The sequence below is a fragment of the Ahaetulla prasina genome, chromosome 11 (genome assembly GCF_028640845.1).
Source record: "Ahaetulla prasina isolate Xishuangbanna chromosome 11, ASM2864084v1, whole genome shotgun sequence".
NCBI lineage: Eukaryota > Metazoa > Chordata > Lepidosauria > Squamata > Colubridae > Ahaetulla > Ahaetulla prasina.
Window position 1 is genome coordinate 25,473,832 of NC_080549.1, and position 15,987 is coordinate 25,489,818.

A 15,987-nucleotide genomic window follows, 5' to 3' on the forward strand; every position below is an offset into this window, starting at 1 on the left:
ATTTATAATTGAAGCTTGCAGCTTTGCAACATCTGTTGGGTGAACAAAGTGGTAAATCAACGGGACTCTTATCCACATTATCCACATTTCTCTTTTGCTTGCAATCATTTAAAAAAAACCACCCCATCAAGCTCACAATAGGTCAGTCTTAATTTACAATTCATTGGTTAAAAAAAAAAAAGAACCCTGATGCGCTTGAAGCAGTTTTAGAGGAACAGAAAGCTTCCTATACAGCAATGAAACTGGTCAGATTGTCGTCACTGTATATTTATATAAATCAAGTATTGATTCAGTGTTTTATTGTACCCAAAACTACAAATATTTACACTGAACTGGGAAGAGGTCATTCAGCCTTCTCACCTCACCTCCTAATTTATTTTAATATTTTGGTCCTGCCTTTCTTTAGCTACCTGTTTTCTAAGAAACCAGCATTGATGAGACAGCTGGGAGCCAGGCATGCACGAAGCCACCTCACTGAGCTCATCACCACATTCCTCGTCTATAAGAGTTCACAGAGGCAAGATATTTAAGGGGGCCTAAGCATTCTCTGGCATTTCATTATTACTAATGAGCCAGCTCAACTGGGCCTTTTAAAAAATCCAGTAACAATGATATAATGGCCCTATTAGGCCAATACTGTAGAATGGTTCAATTTCTTTCATACAATGGTCATGTAAAATGAAAAGATGAAATCACGGAGGTACCCAGAGGAAGAATATATGAGAAGGCTGGCCAGAGGCAGCTTCATCGAGGATATTTTTTGAGAACAAATGCTTTGAGCACCTAATGCATCTTATTTGTTGCTTGTTTTCTTCTTCTCAAACTAACACAATGCTCAGTTTGTTTTTAACTTGTTCAGAGGAGCAGAAAGGGACAACTTGCCACGGCCAACTCACCATGGGACAACCCGCACTGGGGCAATTCAACAATTCAATTTAATTATTTAAAATAATTAAACAACTAATTTTCATTATTATTTAATTTTTTTAAAAAATTGAATTTATATTCCGCCCTTCTCCGAAGACTCATGGCGGCTTACACTATGTTAGCAATAGTCTTCATCCATTTGTATATTATATACAAAGTCAACTTTTATTGCCCCCAACAATCTGGGTCCTCATTTTACCTACCTTATAAAGGATGGAAGGCTGAGTCGACCTTGGGCCTGGTGGGACTTGAACTTGCAGTAATTGCAAGCAGCTGTGTTAATAACAGACAGACTTAGTCTGTTGAGCCACCAGAGGCCCATTTCATTTCATTTTATTTGTTCTTTTGCAGCCTTTCTCTAATGATTCTGTTCTACCATTTTCTCAATATTAGTGTAACTCTTGTCCTGAGTTATCCTGTGGCGAGTTGGCCCCCAACAATCGGAGTCCTCATTTTACTGACCTCGGTAGTCAACCTTGAGCCCCATCAGGCTGTGAGCAGAGTCAGTCTGCAATGCTCTAACTACTGCGCCATCACAGCTCATACACAAAAAGTGAATCCACAATTGCACTTTGCTGGAAGTTATTAGCTAGCACACAGAATTTCAATACCTTGCAAGCAGGGGTGAAATGCTACTGGTTTGGGGTGGTTCGCCTGAACCGGTAGTAAAAAAAAATGCTTTAAAAAGTTTAAAAAAAATTCCAAGGATCGCACGGCACAGCTGATCGTCTTAACTTTTTTTTTTACTTTTTATAGCATTTTTTTACTACCCGTTCGGGCAATAGGTAACAAAAAAATGCTTAAAAAAGTAAAAAAAAAGGTTCTGACAATCAGCTGTGCCACACCATCCTCGGAACTTTTTTTTTTACTTTTTAAAGCATTTTTACCTATTACCTATTGGGGGTCCGTTTTTGCTCCCAGGAGGCTTCGCTGAGGCCTGCTAGGCCAAAAACGGGGGTGGGGGAGTGCAGAGAAAGAAAGAAAGAAAAAAGAAAGAAAGAAAGGAAGGAAGGAAGGGAGGGAGGGAGGGAGGGGAGAAAGAGAGAAAAAGAAAGAAAGGGAGGGAAAAAGGAGAGGAGGGAAGGACCACATATCTGGCACTATATGCAGCTTCAGAGGATACCTTGAAATCCAGGGCTGGAAGGGACCTAGAGGTCATCTAGTCCAACCCCCAGCAGGACATTTGTTAGTGAGTTTTTGTCTTTTGACCCCTGTCACATGACTACATAGCAACGCCCCAGTCACATGACCCCACCAAGCCACGCCCACAGAACATGTAGGAAAAAATTTTAGATTTCACCACAGCTTGCAAGTAATAAAAATCTGTTCATTTGATAATAGGTAAGAAATATAATCATCAGCTGAATGTTCAGAAAGCGGTAATAAAATAAGGGGAAACAAGCCATTGAGTTTATCATAGTTAAAATAAAACTCAAAAAGAAGAACGTAGCCACCTTTCTTGATGGTTTCAGAGCCAGGAAAAAGGGGACAATCCCATTATTAAAAGGAGCATTTCTGAATCTACCGTCCCACAAAGAGAAGGAAGAGCCCGAGGAGCTCTCCAGGAAAGTATTTTCTTCCATATGGGGCTCTGTTAAAACAGTAACAGGGCTGGTTCGTATCTGGATTCAGCCTTCAAGGGTTGAATTTTTCAGGAACTCCACCAAAATCATTTTGATAGCTTTCACGGAGACTAGAAAATCTGGTGAAAGACCAGATGGCAGCAGCTTCCCTGAAACAGCCTTCAGTTGGCACTAGAGGAAGACATCAGTAAATATCTATGGAGATTCTCAGTCATCCAGGTCATGGTTAACCCAAAGGTCCTTTTTCAGAACTGAAGAAGCTTCTTGGATAGGAAGTGAAACGTTTTCAAGGAAAAATGGAGTCCAGTTGCCTCTTGAAAAAGCACCTTTGGGGCAACAGTAAATACAACAAGTAACTGGGAGGAATAGGAATTTGAACCTAATCCCTTACTAATGACTGGTTGTTTAATGACCGACTGTTCAAAGCTACAAGGGCCCTGGAAAGGGTGCTGCTTCTTGGCCCGTAAAGCACTTCCAGCCATTGCCAAATGCCTCCACCCCCAAGGGCTCACATCTGCAACCAGCTGCCAAGCACCCCACCATCATAGGTTCTCTATTTACAATCTTTTCTGCCGGCTTCCCCAGAAAGTCAATGAGGAACCTGGCAGGGAAGGTTGCAAGCGGAGGGGATGGAGAGGAGCTGAAACCTTTCTGAGGTCTGTAGAAAAGTTTGAGAAGGGCTGCCTGCTGAAATCCTTCCAGCAGGCAGCTCTTGGAGAGCAAAAAGGCCAGCTGCCAGATGGTTTCGGCCTCGTGGAACTGAAATCCTTCAACTGGTGGCTTTTCTCTCCATCTGCTTAAGGTACTGGGAGATCACTTGACAATCGCAATGGAGAGTGCTGGGATTGTGATCACTGAGGTGAACAGTCACGTGGGCATCTTGCTTAGCAACTGCTTTGCTCAATGACCAAGATTCCGGTCCCAATTGTGGTCATAAGTTGAGGACTACCTGTAGGTAACATATGAACCCACCTAATGATGGCTTGGCATGATTTTTAAAAAGTTTACCATTTTCCTCCTTTAATGGTAATCATCAAGATACAATTTCCAGCTTTGTTCTTTGCTTGGACCCAAAGTCACACTTAGTGCCTCTTTCTAATTTACTAAGGTTGCTAAAATGGTGAGGTGAGAAAGACCGGTGGGTGGGGGGAAGAAGACTCTGCTTGCTATAGTTTTTTTTATGCCTGCATTTAGGCACATTCAGCACGAATGTGCACACTAATACAAAGGAGTAACTGTCCCCTACTCATTGTGACCCTCAGGGGACTTTGGACTCCCAAGGCTTCATCAAGTGGAGGGTGGCATCAGAAGACCTTTATTACAATCATTGAGCAGAGAAGAGCAGGATCCTTTGGTGGATGTAACTGATCTTTATTTTGGGTTAGCTTGGCTTGATCACCTTTAATAATAACGCATCATAATTCTGCATTATAAGCGTATTAAGGAAACAATGCAGACCTAAATTAATGCAGCAGAATCTTAAATCAATCAGGGCATTAAAGCTATGCAAAAGGGAACCTGTTACATTGCAATGGCTCCAAGGAAGACAATTTGACCCTCTCGTCCCTAAGCATCTTTTCTCATTATTTAAAGCTCATTGCCATCTTGGTTTCCAGGGAGATCAGAGCAAAGAAACAACAGGGGGAATAATTCAAGTATAGGTGACACCTGACTTGGAATGTCCTTCAACCAGGGACAGATTCTTTTACAACGCAACCCCAATTGATATCAGTCATACCGTTTTAGAGGTAAATAAAAATCGTATTAATCTCCTGTAGGTCTTAATGTCGCCTGGATTTGTTTTTTAGCTGCTGATAATTGCTTGGGCATTGTTTGGATTGCGTTTAATTAAGCATTCCAGTGTTTTTCAAACTTCAAACATATCTTTAAGATATGTGGATTTCATTTCCCAAAATTCTCCAGCCAGCACGTCATGGCTAGCTGGGGAATTCTGGGAGTTGTTCCACATATCTTCATGGTGCCGAGATACTGAACTCTGCTATTTTGTTTCTTGCAGGAAATGCTCGCAAGAAAGCATAGATAAAGGGTTTTTTTCAGCCAACCACACCCTTTTCCAAGGATACTCCATTCCAATCTTCCTTCTGAGGCTTTTTACTTACCGCTTTCTCCTGACCGTGTGATCAGATAGCATTCTATGGTCACTGAATATGCTCAGGTCCCCCTTTATTTGTGTAAAGATTGAATTGTTACACATGGGTTGTGTAGTTTTCCTGTACAACGATTGGTACTCTAATTTTGTTACTGGGCTGTAAGTCATCAGTGGCATTTATGTGAAAGCAGGAATAGGACAAATATATATTAATGAAACATTCTAGAGATATCCAATACCAACACAGATTGTCAAACCTATTGTTTAATAGGAAGCACCTAACCCTTCATAAATGTTCATGGAAGCAGGATATAACCATCTACTTTTTCTTTCTTTTTAAAGGAAACATAAGGGATGTATGTGTAATATGTACTCCAGAAATATATTCTTGGAACAATAAAACTACCATCAGATTCACATTAGGGGATCTAGCCTAATAAAAACACAAAATCATTAGAATTTGAAAAAGGGGTATTATGCTCGTACCATCGCTGAGCCCCCAGGGAAACTAATGATAATCCACTTCAAAACCCAACATGTTGTTCCCTCAATCCATCTGTCTTTCTCTGTAACACACTCCACATACAAATATGCATCCACACATTCACAACGTTTCAGTATTTCAAATCAAAAGCTTTTTAGGGGAAAGTGGCACTGGGAAATTGAGTAGCCCCAAATGACATTTACACGTCTGCCAAAGCTCCTTCCCATCAGGAAGCTGGGTCTCACCTGATCCAGGACGATTATTTCATCAGCATCAACCACTGTTGACAACCGGTGTGCAATGAAGATGGATGTTCTGTGCCTTACGATGTCTCTCATGGCATTCAAGATGTTCTGAAAGATTAAAGATAGGTGGCAGGAGGGGGAGAACTCATCTTAAAATAAATTAGCAAATGAGAATGATTTAATCACACATAGAAACAAGCTGCCAGCCATTCCAATGTCACCAACAAAGAAAAAAGTCCTCAACTTACGACTGTTTGCTTAGTAACAATTTCAAAGCCACAACCAATTTCTGCAGAGCTATTTATGACTCGTGTTTGAAATTACAATGGCCGCATCCTCCTCCCACGGTCACATAATTGCATTTCAGGTGCCTGGCAACTGGCTCACCTTTACGACAGGAGGGTCCTGCGGTCACATTTCTGTGATTTGCAATGGGTATTTTTTTTTGCCTGTTTCCAGTGTTTACTTTTGGTTTCCAGCAAAAAAAAATTAAAAATAAAACGCTCACTGGGGGAAATGGATTCACTTAATGACTGCATCATTTAAGAACTGCCAGAAAAAATGGCAAAAAATTGGGTCCATCATGCTTGACTTGGCTTGTGATTGTACTGATTTATGACTATAATTCTAGGCTCAACTATAATTGTAAATCAAAGACTACCTGTGTTTAATTTAACGCACATGCTACGAAAACCACAAAAAGATTCCTTCATTGCAAAATCTAGATATCCCAGGGGAAAAATTAGAGGAAACTTTAGTTCCTAAACAGGAGAAATGTGCCTGCTTCAGCCGTGATTTATTTTTTTGCTTCCTTTATAATATAGGAAGGCAACAGACAAATTCTGCTTTTCCTTAAATACCCTTTTGATTGCCCGTTGCACACTTTGGGGGGAAAGGAGTCATATTTTACTAGCTGCTTTTAAAGTGCAGCTGTGTTGTGTAAACATTCAACTTCATTTGACAACCTCATAATAAATATAGCAAAATGAACGGCAACAAACAAGTAGAATAAACAAGCTCACTAAAAATTCTTATCATGATCAGTGAACGGAATCCAAGGAGATTTTTCTTGACAGGTGCATCTGTCTCCTTCTATTCTTTAGAAATGAACTATGTGTCAGACATCCACAGTCAGACCCCTTTCATGATCAGAGGTCCTGGTATGTCAGGTAACCTAACACAAACAGACACGGTGAGCTTTGGCTTCGGACAAGGCAAATTAGGGAAGTGGCTGGAGGTGCAAGTGTCGATGTATAATATTATGAAGCTGCCACTGTGATGTCACAGCACCTGTTTCACAACACGCTGATGCCTTACAACCCTACCTGCGAATATAATTTGGTGCCAAATGAAAGCATTATCCACAGTCAACTCTGCATCCCAAGAAAGATGCCCCATGGTTCTATGGCTCACATGCAAAAATCATGGGGAAGGCCAATTTTTATAAATATTAAGTGGCAACCAGCTGCTTTTCTTCAAATTAAAACCTCACCTCTTAAGAGTGAGCAGGTCAAGCAATTCCAACTGCTCTACTTAATACTTTTCTGCTATAATTTATTCAGAAGTGGGTTCATTTCTCCATCCAATTCTGGGAAAGCTGGTTCTCTCACTATTCCAAATTTGATCACGGGAGTCTGGGATGGCAAAATGCAGGACTGCAATAAAGATGTCGTGGGGAGCGGGGTAGCCAACCTACCTCTTCTGTAATGGAATCTAAGGATGATGTGGCTTCGTCATAGAGAATAATGGGAGGATTCTTCAAGATGGCTCTGGCTATTGCAATCCTCTGCTTTTCGCCTCCTAAAAAAAGGAAGACCCAGGCACATGAAGTCAGTGAAAACTATTTTTGCTTGGAAGGCCATTCTGAAATGAAGGACACCAGAGCCATTGTGGCAGAGTAACAGAATAGCAGAATTGAAAGGAACCTTGGAGATCATCTAGCCCAATCCCCTGCTTAAGCAGGAAACCCTACACCACTTCAGACAAATGATTATCCAACATCTTCTTAAAAACTTCCAGTGTTGGAGCATTCACAACTTCTGGAGGCAAGTTGTTCCACTGATTAATTGTTCTCATTGTCAGGAAATTTCTCCTTAGTTCTAGTTCTTAGTTCTGCAATGTACACAAGTGTGGAAAATGGTCATGGGTCACTTTTTTCAGTACCGTTGTAACGTCAAACACCATATTGCCACATTATTACCTTGAGACGTACAGCCCTGTTTTAAAATATTTAAAGTCCATTTCGGATTTTGGAGGCCTTGAAAGTAATTAATGGTTATATATGCGTCTCCTTTCTTGTGCTACATGTCAAAAATCTGACAAGCTTCCATTTTAATGTTTTCATGTTCCTGTTGATGTGCCCTTCTAACTAATATAGCCTTGTTTTAGCAAGCCACTTTAGGAGGATAATAATCTCATTTCACTTTAAGCCTTAAGTGGCTGTCCTGAAGCTGAGCAATAAACAGAAATTGAACTATTCACCCAAGATGTGATTTCTGCTTCTCGCTTCCTTTATAAAATGCTTACCCTGAAGTGTATTGTATTTGCTATTGCCAGTATTTATAAAAGCAATGGGTCCATAATGCAAGGTCTTTTTCTCCGGTCTTCCTCCAATCCCATTTCAAAGACCACCTATGACAATCTCAGGATAAATGTGAGAAGGAGCTCTTCAATTTGGGACTGAGACTGGTTGTTAGAACAGTGTGGGAAGAGAACTATTTCAGATCCAATAGAATTACAAAGTCCTTCTGTTTAAGATACAACATGAATTCTGTGCACATAGTCATAGGTGCTTATACACTGGAAAATTACCATGAACTGTGGCATCCTAGCACACACACTTGCATTCAACGACTTAGTCTGTCTGTCCACCCGCCTGCCCGCCCGCCTGTCCATCCATCCATCCATCCGATCCCAAAAAGTTGGCTTGAAAGAGGGGTCAACAAGACCATCTACATTAAGATTGAACAGCCCTTTCTCAACGGGGGAGGGATGGGGTGGGGGGAAAGGGATACAACACCACCTACTGTATCTCCTGTTCACAACACATTCCTTTCACCAGTTCCAGGAAGCCTCCACACCCCTTTTGCACTATTCAGATGACCCTGAGGGTGCCGATTAACCTCCAAGTGACCTTAATGACTCTCAGAAAGAGTGCTAATGACCAGATGACTGCAAGGAATATAAATCCTTCCACCTCCACCATTCATTCAGTCAGAACTGAAGAAGCTTCTTGGATGAGAAGTGAAACATCTTCAAGGAAAAACAAAGTCCAGTTGCCTTTTGAAAAAGCACTTTTGGGACAACCATGACCTGGATGACTGAGAATCTCCATCGACATCTATTATATGACTCTCAGTGAGAGGCCTACAAACAATAAAAGAGCCTATATAAAAAGAATAAAAACTATAACCCACCATTACGATCTCCTATAATAGTCAAAATATACGTTTTCCCATAATTTTATTTTTTTTGTCTCCTGACTTTATTAATTTTAACTAATAACTCAAGGTGGCGAGCATATCCAACAAACCTTCCTCCTCCTGGTTCCCCCACAACAACCACCCTGTGAGGTGAGATGGGAGAGAGTGACCAGCCGGTATTCACGGCTAAAGAAGGACTAGAACTCCTCACTTCCCGTTTTCTAGCTGGATGCCTTAACCACTAGACCAAATTGGCTCTATGAGAGCTATTCCTAACCGTGGTTTGTGCAAAAGTCTTTCATAATATTTAGAAAGTCAAGAAAAACCAGATTTTAAATATACTCATAAAAATCATTTAGAACACTTCTTGACAATGCATTTCCAGCAACATGATAACATAAAGGGAGAGGAGTTTACCATCTGTAATGTAATGATTATTGCATATTATTGCATATACTTGGAGAAAAATGAGTTTCATTTCTGCAGCAGGGACCTTCCTGCAAACCTTCTCAGCATAAGTCAATGCCATAATTAAAAGTATAGCATTTGATTATAGAACAAATGGCCATTTCTTAAACTGTGTTACTGCGTGGCTGCAATTTCCAAATTAGAAATTAAAAGTCCAGCAAGAAACAAGAAAGACATTTTACCCTAATAAATGCTGAGCATTATATAAATCATGAACAAACATTCCTCTCTCCTTCTCTAGGTTTAACATTTCTAAAAGTACCAGAAACAACTTTGAACAGATTTTCAGTGGAGATCACTATCACAGATTTAACTATCCTGAAAGACTTTGGCAAGCAACTCTTGGCCTGATACCAGGAAATCTCCCAGGCCACCGTAAGATAAACAGCTCAGCAGAAACTGCAGTTTTTTGATTCTTGCATCAGGGAGAGAGGGGACAGGTGCTCATTTGGAGAACAAGATTCCCTGCCTCTCATCCAAAGTTTCCCTGCGTAAAGAGCTACCCAAACAGGGGCAGAATCCATAGGAATTACAGATGGCGAAGTCCTGAGAGAGGTTTTAGAAGTGCAGCATGTTTCAAAAGGTAATACAGGTAGTCCTCGACTTACAACTGTTTGTTTAGTGACCGTTCAAAGTTATAACAGCACTGAAAAAAGTGACTTATGACCATTTTTCACACTTATGACTGTTGCAGTATCCCCATGGTCATGTGATTTACATTCGGATGCTTGACAGGTGGTTCATATTCATGACGGTTGCAGTGTCCCGGGATCATGTGATCCCCTTTTGTATCTTGCTGACAAGGAAAGTCAAGGAGGAAGTCAGATTCACTTCATAACCGTGTTACTAATTTAACAAGCTCAGTGATTCACTTAACAAGTTGTGGCCAGAAAAGTCGTAAAATGAAATTAGAACTCACCAGTCTCCTGGTTCCAGCCTAGTGCCATAACCACTAGATCAAACTGGCTCTCAAATTATAGCACAGGTAATCCAGCTCCAAATTTGTCTGTGCTAATACTCCATGCTAATACAGCTACTCATCTTCACAACAAATAATAAACCCTTTTGTTTGCATTTTCCTCAACCCATCATTTCATACTTTCATTTATGCTGATGCAAATTAGATACACGAACGAAGGCAAATATTATGTGTCCCAGGATAATGTTGTAGGATCCAATTTAGGTCAGTTACCGGAACCAAAGGTTTAGTTTTCCAAGCTTTCAGATTCCTGCTGAAGCCCATCCTCAGGGAACTTCTCTCTCACCAGAATGGCTGCTTTGGGCTAGTGTGTGAGTAATATTTGTGCCTGGTTGTGTGTGGCTTTTTAGCTGTTGATTGGGGTGTCAATGGCTGATTATTAAGTCATTGGCTCTTGTTTCCTTGTGCTCGGCGCATAGAATAGCCTAAAGCAGACATTCTGGTGAGAGAGAAGTTCCCTGAGGATGGGCTTGAAAGACTAAACCGCTAGTCCTGGTGACCGACCCAGATTGGATCTTGCAAATCAGACACAAATTCTAATAGCACTATATAGCATCTACTTAAACAGTGATTCTTCCCTTCTTTCGATCATATATTTAGGCTGTAATGTCAAACAATCTTAGAACGCATTATCCCTTAACAAAAATATGTTTTTCTACAATATGACACATGAATGCTTCTTTCGTATCGTTTAAGAATCTCACAAGGAAAATTAAACAGGATTATCATAAGTGCTCTCTATCATCACAGCCATCATCCCCCTCAACTAAACGTTGCCATTAAATAGTCAGTTAAGAGACACACGTCAACCTTTAAACAATTTGGACATCTACAGCTTCCAATTTTGATTCCTATCAGACATGTCACGGGAAACCTTTACAAACTTCCTTATACAGTTGGACAGACAAGAAGTTTCACCAAACCCCCAGCAACCCGGAGACAGTGGGTCATTTTTTTTCTGGCGAGGGGAGTACAGGGGCAAAGCAAGAAAGACGTAAGAAATGGTACCCATTTTAACCACTTAACCCAGGCCAAACAAGCCTCTCTGACATTTTGGACTGAGAGGAAAACAGAAGATTTAAGGCACACCAGCTTACCCCTCTAGTCCCCCCACCAAAGAGAGTCACCCAACTGTGACTGACAGCTTGCTGGTCTAAGTACTCACAGCTATGATGATACCATGTTTGGATGTTATGACATTGTGATGAGTCGAATGTCTATGAAGATTCTCAGTCATCCACGTCATAGTTGTCTCAAAAGTGGTTTTTATTTTCCAGTTGCCTTTTCAAAAATAAAAACCACTTTTGATACGGTGATGAGTCCTTATAGCCCTTGGAGACTTAACAACAACAATGATGATGAAGATACAATTGCTGGCTGCATGACAGCTCTGTATTCCTCCATCTTTAAATCTGTGCAGCTACCGCTAATTGTCTCCATCTAATCAAATACTTATTTGGCCATCATCCTGGGGAGGAGCGCCTGAGGAGCCTACCAGCCCTCGGTTCCTGACAATAAAGCTTTCTGAGCTGCTTCCAGAGAAGGATCAGACCAGCTGCTGGATGACCATTTAATATTAAACTTGGCCTCTCTCTGTCTGCTGATTAAAGGTCAGGTTCGGAAGGCCTACGCTGAGCATCCGGCCTGAGGCAAGACAGGAAAAGGGAGGTGGCCCATTGATTTCCTTACCTGACAGTTTCAGACCTCGCTCGCCTACTTGGGTGTTGTACCCATTGGGCATTCTGAGAATGGCATCGTGAATTCCTGCTAGCTTTGCCACCGCGTAGATGTCTTCCGCGGAGGCATTGATATTGCCATACTGCAGGTTGTAGAAGATGGTGTTGTGGAAGAGAACAGCATCCTAAGATACACGCAAACAAAATAAATACACATAGTCCTCAACTTAAAACAGTTCATTTAGTGACCGTTCAAAGTCACGATGCTGAAAAAGGGACTTATGACCGTTTTTCACGCTTACGACCATTGCAGCATCCCCATGGTCATGTGATCAAAATTCAAATGCTTGGCAATTGACTCGTATTTATGACGGTTGCAGTGTCCTATGTTAAAAGTGAGAAAACATGCCCAAGACAGTGCCATGTCAAGAATCACCTAACATTAATAACCTGAGCATTATTAAGATACGACTGCTTCTCTAGAGCAGTGTTTCTCAACCTTGGCGACTTAAGTGTGGACTTCAACTCCCAGAATTCCCCAGCCAGCAGCTTCCATGGAAGCAACACAGGACTTAACGGAAAATCCTTTCGGTGGCTGTTTTCAGCTTTTGTGACTAGTTTCAGAAGGACATCAGTTTAGACCTATTTTTTCTGGGGGGTTTTCATCATCAGATAAAAACTGTTTTATTCACACAAGCTGGGCCTGCTGATCTGATCTGGATTTTCTTCTTCTTCTTCTTCTATTGCTTTCTTTATTTGGCTTCATCGCCTCAGTTTCCCCATTATTACATCAGTCTCTGGGCCTGCAACATTAGGATGATTTTCAAGATAGGGGGAAAAAAACCCCATACCTGTGGCACAACTCCTAAAGCCTTCCGCAGGCTTTCCAAACTGATGCTTTGTATGTTCTTGCCAGCAACATAAATTTCTCCCTTCTGAGGCTCATAGAAGCGAAATAATAATCTCATAATTGTGCTTTTCCTAAAAATAAAAATAAAAAAGGAAACTCAGGGTTAGAATAATGTTTTGCATATTGTTAAAATCCAAGTTTTATAAAAACCCAAGTTTTTATTGCCGTTAAAAAAAGGAAAGAAAAAAGAAATCAATCAATGATGCAGAATTTTGTGCATCCGTTTACCCACCCTGACCCACTGCCTCCTACAATGGCCACTTTTCTTCCTGCAGGGACTTCAAAAGAGACGCCACTGAGGACTTTCTGCCCCTCAAGGTATTCAAAATGCACGTTATCAAAGGCGATGGTAGCAGTCTGTGGGGTGATCTGCAGGGGTGGAGCCAGCTCTTTATCCTATTAAAAGAAGAGTCCCGCTTTATACACTGCCCAGAAGGTATTTTAAAGAGCTTAACAAGCTAAACAATCGATCTAATTGAAAATGAGGCACAAGCAAATGCCTGAAGAGGTTAAAAGTAATAATAATTTAAAAAAAAACAACCCTAGCAGTTTCAGGCACAGGTAAATTTCTTTCTTTCTCTCTCCCCTCTTCTTTCAAGCTCAATAATTTTGTTTGCCAGAATGGTCTGGCTCCAAAGCAGCCTTTCGCACAATCAATTCTGCATCATTAATTAAAATGACAGAATAAACTTTCAATGCACAGGGCACACTTATATAAAATGCAGAGAGATTACACATACCCTCTTGGCTCCCACCCCCCAAAAAAAACTCTTTCAGAAATGCAACATTAAAATGAAGGGTCTTCAGTAACTGCTTAAATTTCGCCATTAAAAACAAATCTGTATTCATTTTAAACTAGCATACAAGACAAACGTTTAGAAAGGAAGATTTTTATAGACAATACTCACTTTGATTTTAGTGTCTATGCTAAGCAGCGTAAACAATAAGTTCATGTCTATGAGCGCTTGCCTCGTCTCTCTATATACCGTCCCCAGGAAGTTAAGGGGTAAGGAAATCTGGAACAGCAATCCGTTCACCATGACCAGATCGCCAACAGTTAAATTACCTTCGTGACAAAGAAAAGGTAGACGAGCAATAAGGCAGTTTTCAGCTATGTAGCTTAATTGTTCAAAATAAGTTACAGCAAGCTTATTTTTTACAAAGAACCAAAAGGCCAGACAAGAAACAATGATTGGAAACTAACCAAGGAGAGAAGCAATCTAGAACTAAGGAGAAATTTCCTGATAATGAGAATAATTAACCAGTGGAACGGCTGGCCTCCAGAAGCTGTGGGTGCTCCATCACTGGAGGTTTTTAAAGAGAGACTGAAATGTTATAGGGTCTCTTGTTCGGGTTGGACTGGAAGATCTCCGAGCTCTCTTCCAACTCTATTATTCTATGTTCAAAGCTATAATGTACTCTACTCAAATTTATATTCAGCACAGATTCATATTAAAGCTGAAGTCAGATGACAGCCACGTGTTTAGATCACACGATTACAAAACGTAGCAGAATAACGGGAAGGAGGGACCTGCAACCCCTTGCTGCAAAACCCACCCCCTTCCTTGTCCTGGGCGGTGCCAGCTGGGGTGGCTGGGGGGAACACCTGGGGCGTCACCACGAATATAGGACATGCATTGGAACAGAGCAAGGAAAAGAATCAACCTGTGGTAGAGCAGAGAGTGGAGGGGAAGTGACACATGAGTTTAATATGAAGAACTGGGTTTGGACATTTAAGAGGTACCTGCAACAATTCCCTTGCTGGTCATCACCATGATGGCTGTCAATCCAATGCTGAATATCGCGCTTTGTCCAAAATTAAGAAGAGCCAAAGTTGAGGTAGTTTTCAATGAGGCATTTTCATAGGTCTTCAAAAATCCATCATACCGTTGGGCTTCATAATTTTCATTATTGAAGTACTATGAAAAGGGAGAAAAGATCGTGGGACACAGCAACGGTCATAAGTATGAACCAGTTGCCAAGCATCTAAGTCAGTGGTTCTCAACCTTTATAGTGCTGCGACCCCTTTAATACAATTCCCCATGATGTGGCAACCCCCAACCATAAAATTATTTTCATTTTGAATTATCGCGCCTGAAGCCGTATTGGCTAGTGATCTGAACTGCTTGCGATTGCCTTGAGGACAGAGGCATTAAAGCGGAGACTCCTCCCCTATTAAGTTTATCGTGCCTGAAGCCAGATTAGGCTAGCGATTGGGAGCGATTGCAGCTGGCTTGAGAGGGAGACATCAGAGCAAAGATTTCTTTTTTAATTCAACGCGCCTGAAGCCAAATTCGGCTAGCGATTTGAAGAGCCTGCAGCTGGCTTGTGGAGTCAACCATTGGAGTATGATTCTTCGACTCGCAAGTATACTTCCCATATTTCTGATGGTCTTAGGCGACCCCTGGCAAATCGTTATTCGACCCCCAACGGGGTCACGACCCACAGGTTGAGAACCGCTGATCTAAGTTGTGATCACATGATCACAGGGATGCTGCAACGACTGTAACTGTGAAAAACGGTCACATTTTTCAGGGCTGTTGTAACTTTGAAGTCACTAAATAAATATTTGTAAGTTGAGGACTACCTGTATCTGTTTTCTGTGAATCAATGGGACCAACCACTGAGCATGATCTGGTACCATCTTTCATATGTTCTTGCCGGCCAAATGCAGTCTTTTCATCCTAATAGCACATTCTCTTGTAACTCTCATCCATGGCTCATCCTCAGTGATTAAAGAGCCAGCAAGACCACAGGCGTCGTATGGGGTTAGAGCTGACAGTCCCAGAACTACCATTCAGTTTTCCAGATGAGTATGGATTCAGATTGGGACAATCCTACTTTTACAGCTGCACCCAGCAAATATTAATGATATTGTTCCAGTCTGCGTAGCAAACTGAGTTGTAAGCTTTTGAAATCCTTGTCAAATATTGATAAATAAGAAATGCCATGTATCTACCCAATGAATACTGCAAACTTGTCTGATGTGAAAAGGTTTCCTGCAGTACTGGGGAAGGCAGCATTTTAAAAAATGGCTTGCCATTGCCTTCTTCCTAAGGCTGAGAGAGAGTGACTGGCTAATTCTTCTGAAGTCATATAGCATCGATACATCATTTTATAGAAATGTTGTTTTAACAAAGGTTTGATGAAAATTTCAACCCTTTCCATGTTTTTTCACTCTCC

The 15,987-nt window shown here is 41.1% G+C and overlaps 1 protein-coding gene across 5 annotated transcripts in view; it reads right to left on the reverse strand.

The window, feature by feature from the left end:
• ABCB7 (ATP binding cassette subfamily B member 7) overlaps positions 1 to 15,987 on the reverse strand; it is a 166,325-nt gene that overhangs the window by 25,728 nt on the left and 124,610 nt on the right. For all 5 annotated transcript variants that reach the window (XM_058196857.1, XM_058196859.1, XM_058196856.1 and 2 more), the window contains 7 exons: positions 14,549 to 14,723; positions 13,713 to 13,870; positions 13,037 to 13,200; positions 12,746 to 12,875; positions 11,908 to 12,079; positions 7,046 to 7,149; positions 5,350 to 5,457 (listed from right to left, as the gene is read on the reverse strand). In XM_058196857.1, coding sequence (XP_058052840.1) covers positions 5,350 to 5,457; positions 7,046 to 7,149; positions 11,908 to 12,079; positions 12,746 to 12,875; positions 13,037 to 13,200; positions 13,713 to 13,870; positions 14,549 to 14,723 — 1,011 coding nt within the window. The remainder of the gene's footprint in view (positions 1 to 5,349; positions 5,458 to 7,045; positions 7,150 to 11,907; positions 12,080 to 12,745; positions 12,876 to 13,036; positions 13,201 to 13,712; positions 13,871 to 14,548; positions 14,724 to 15,987) is intronic.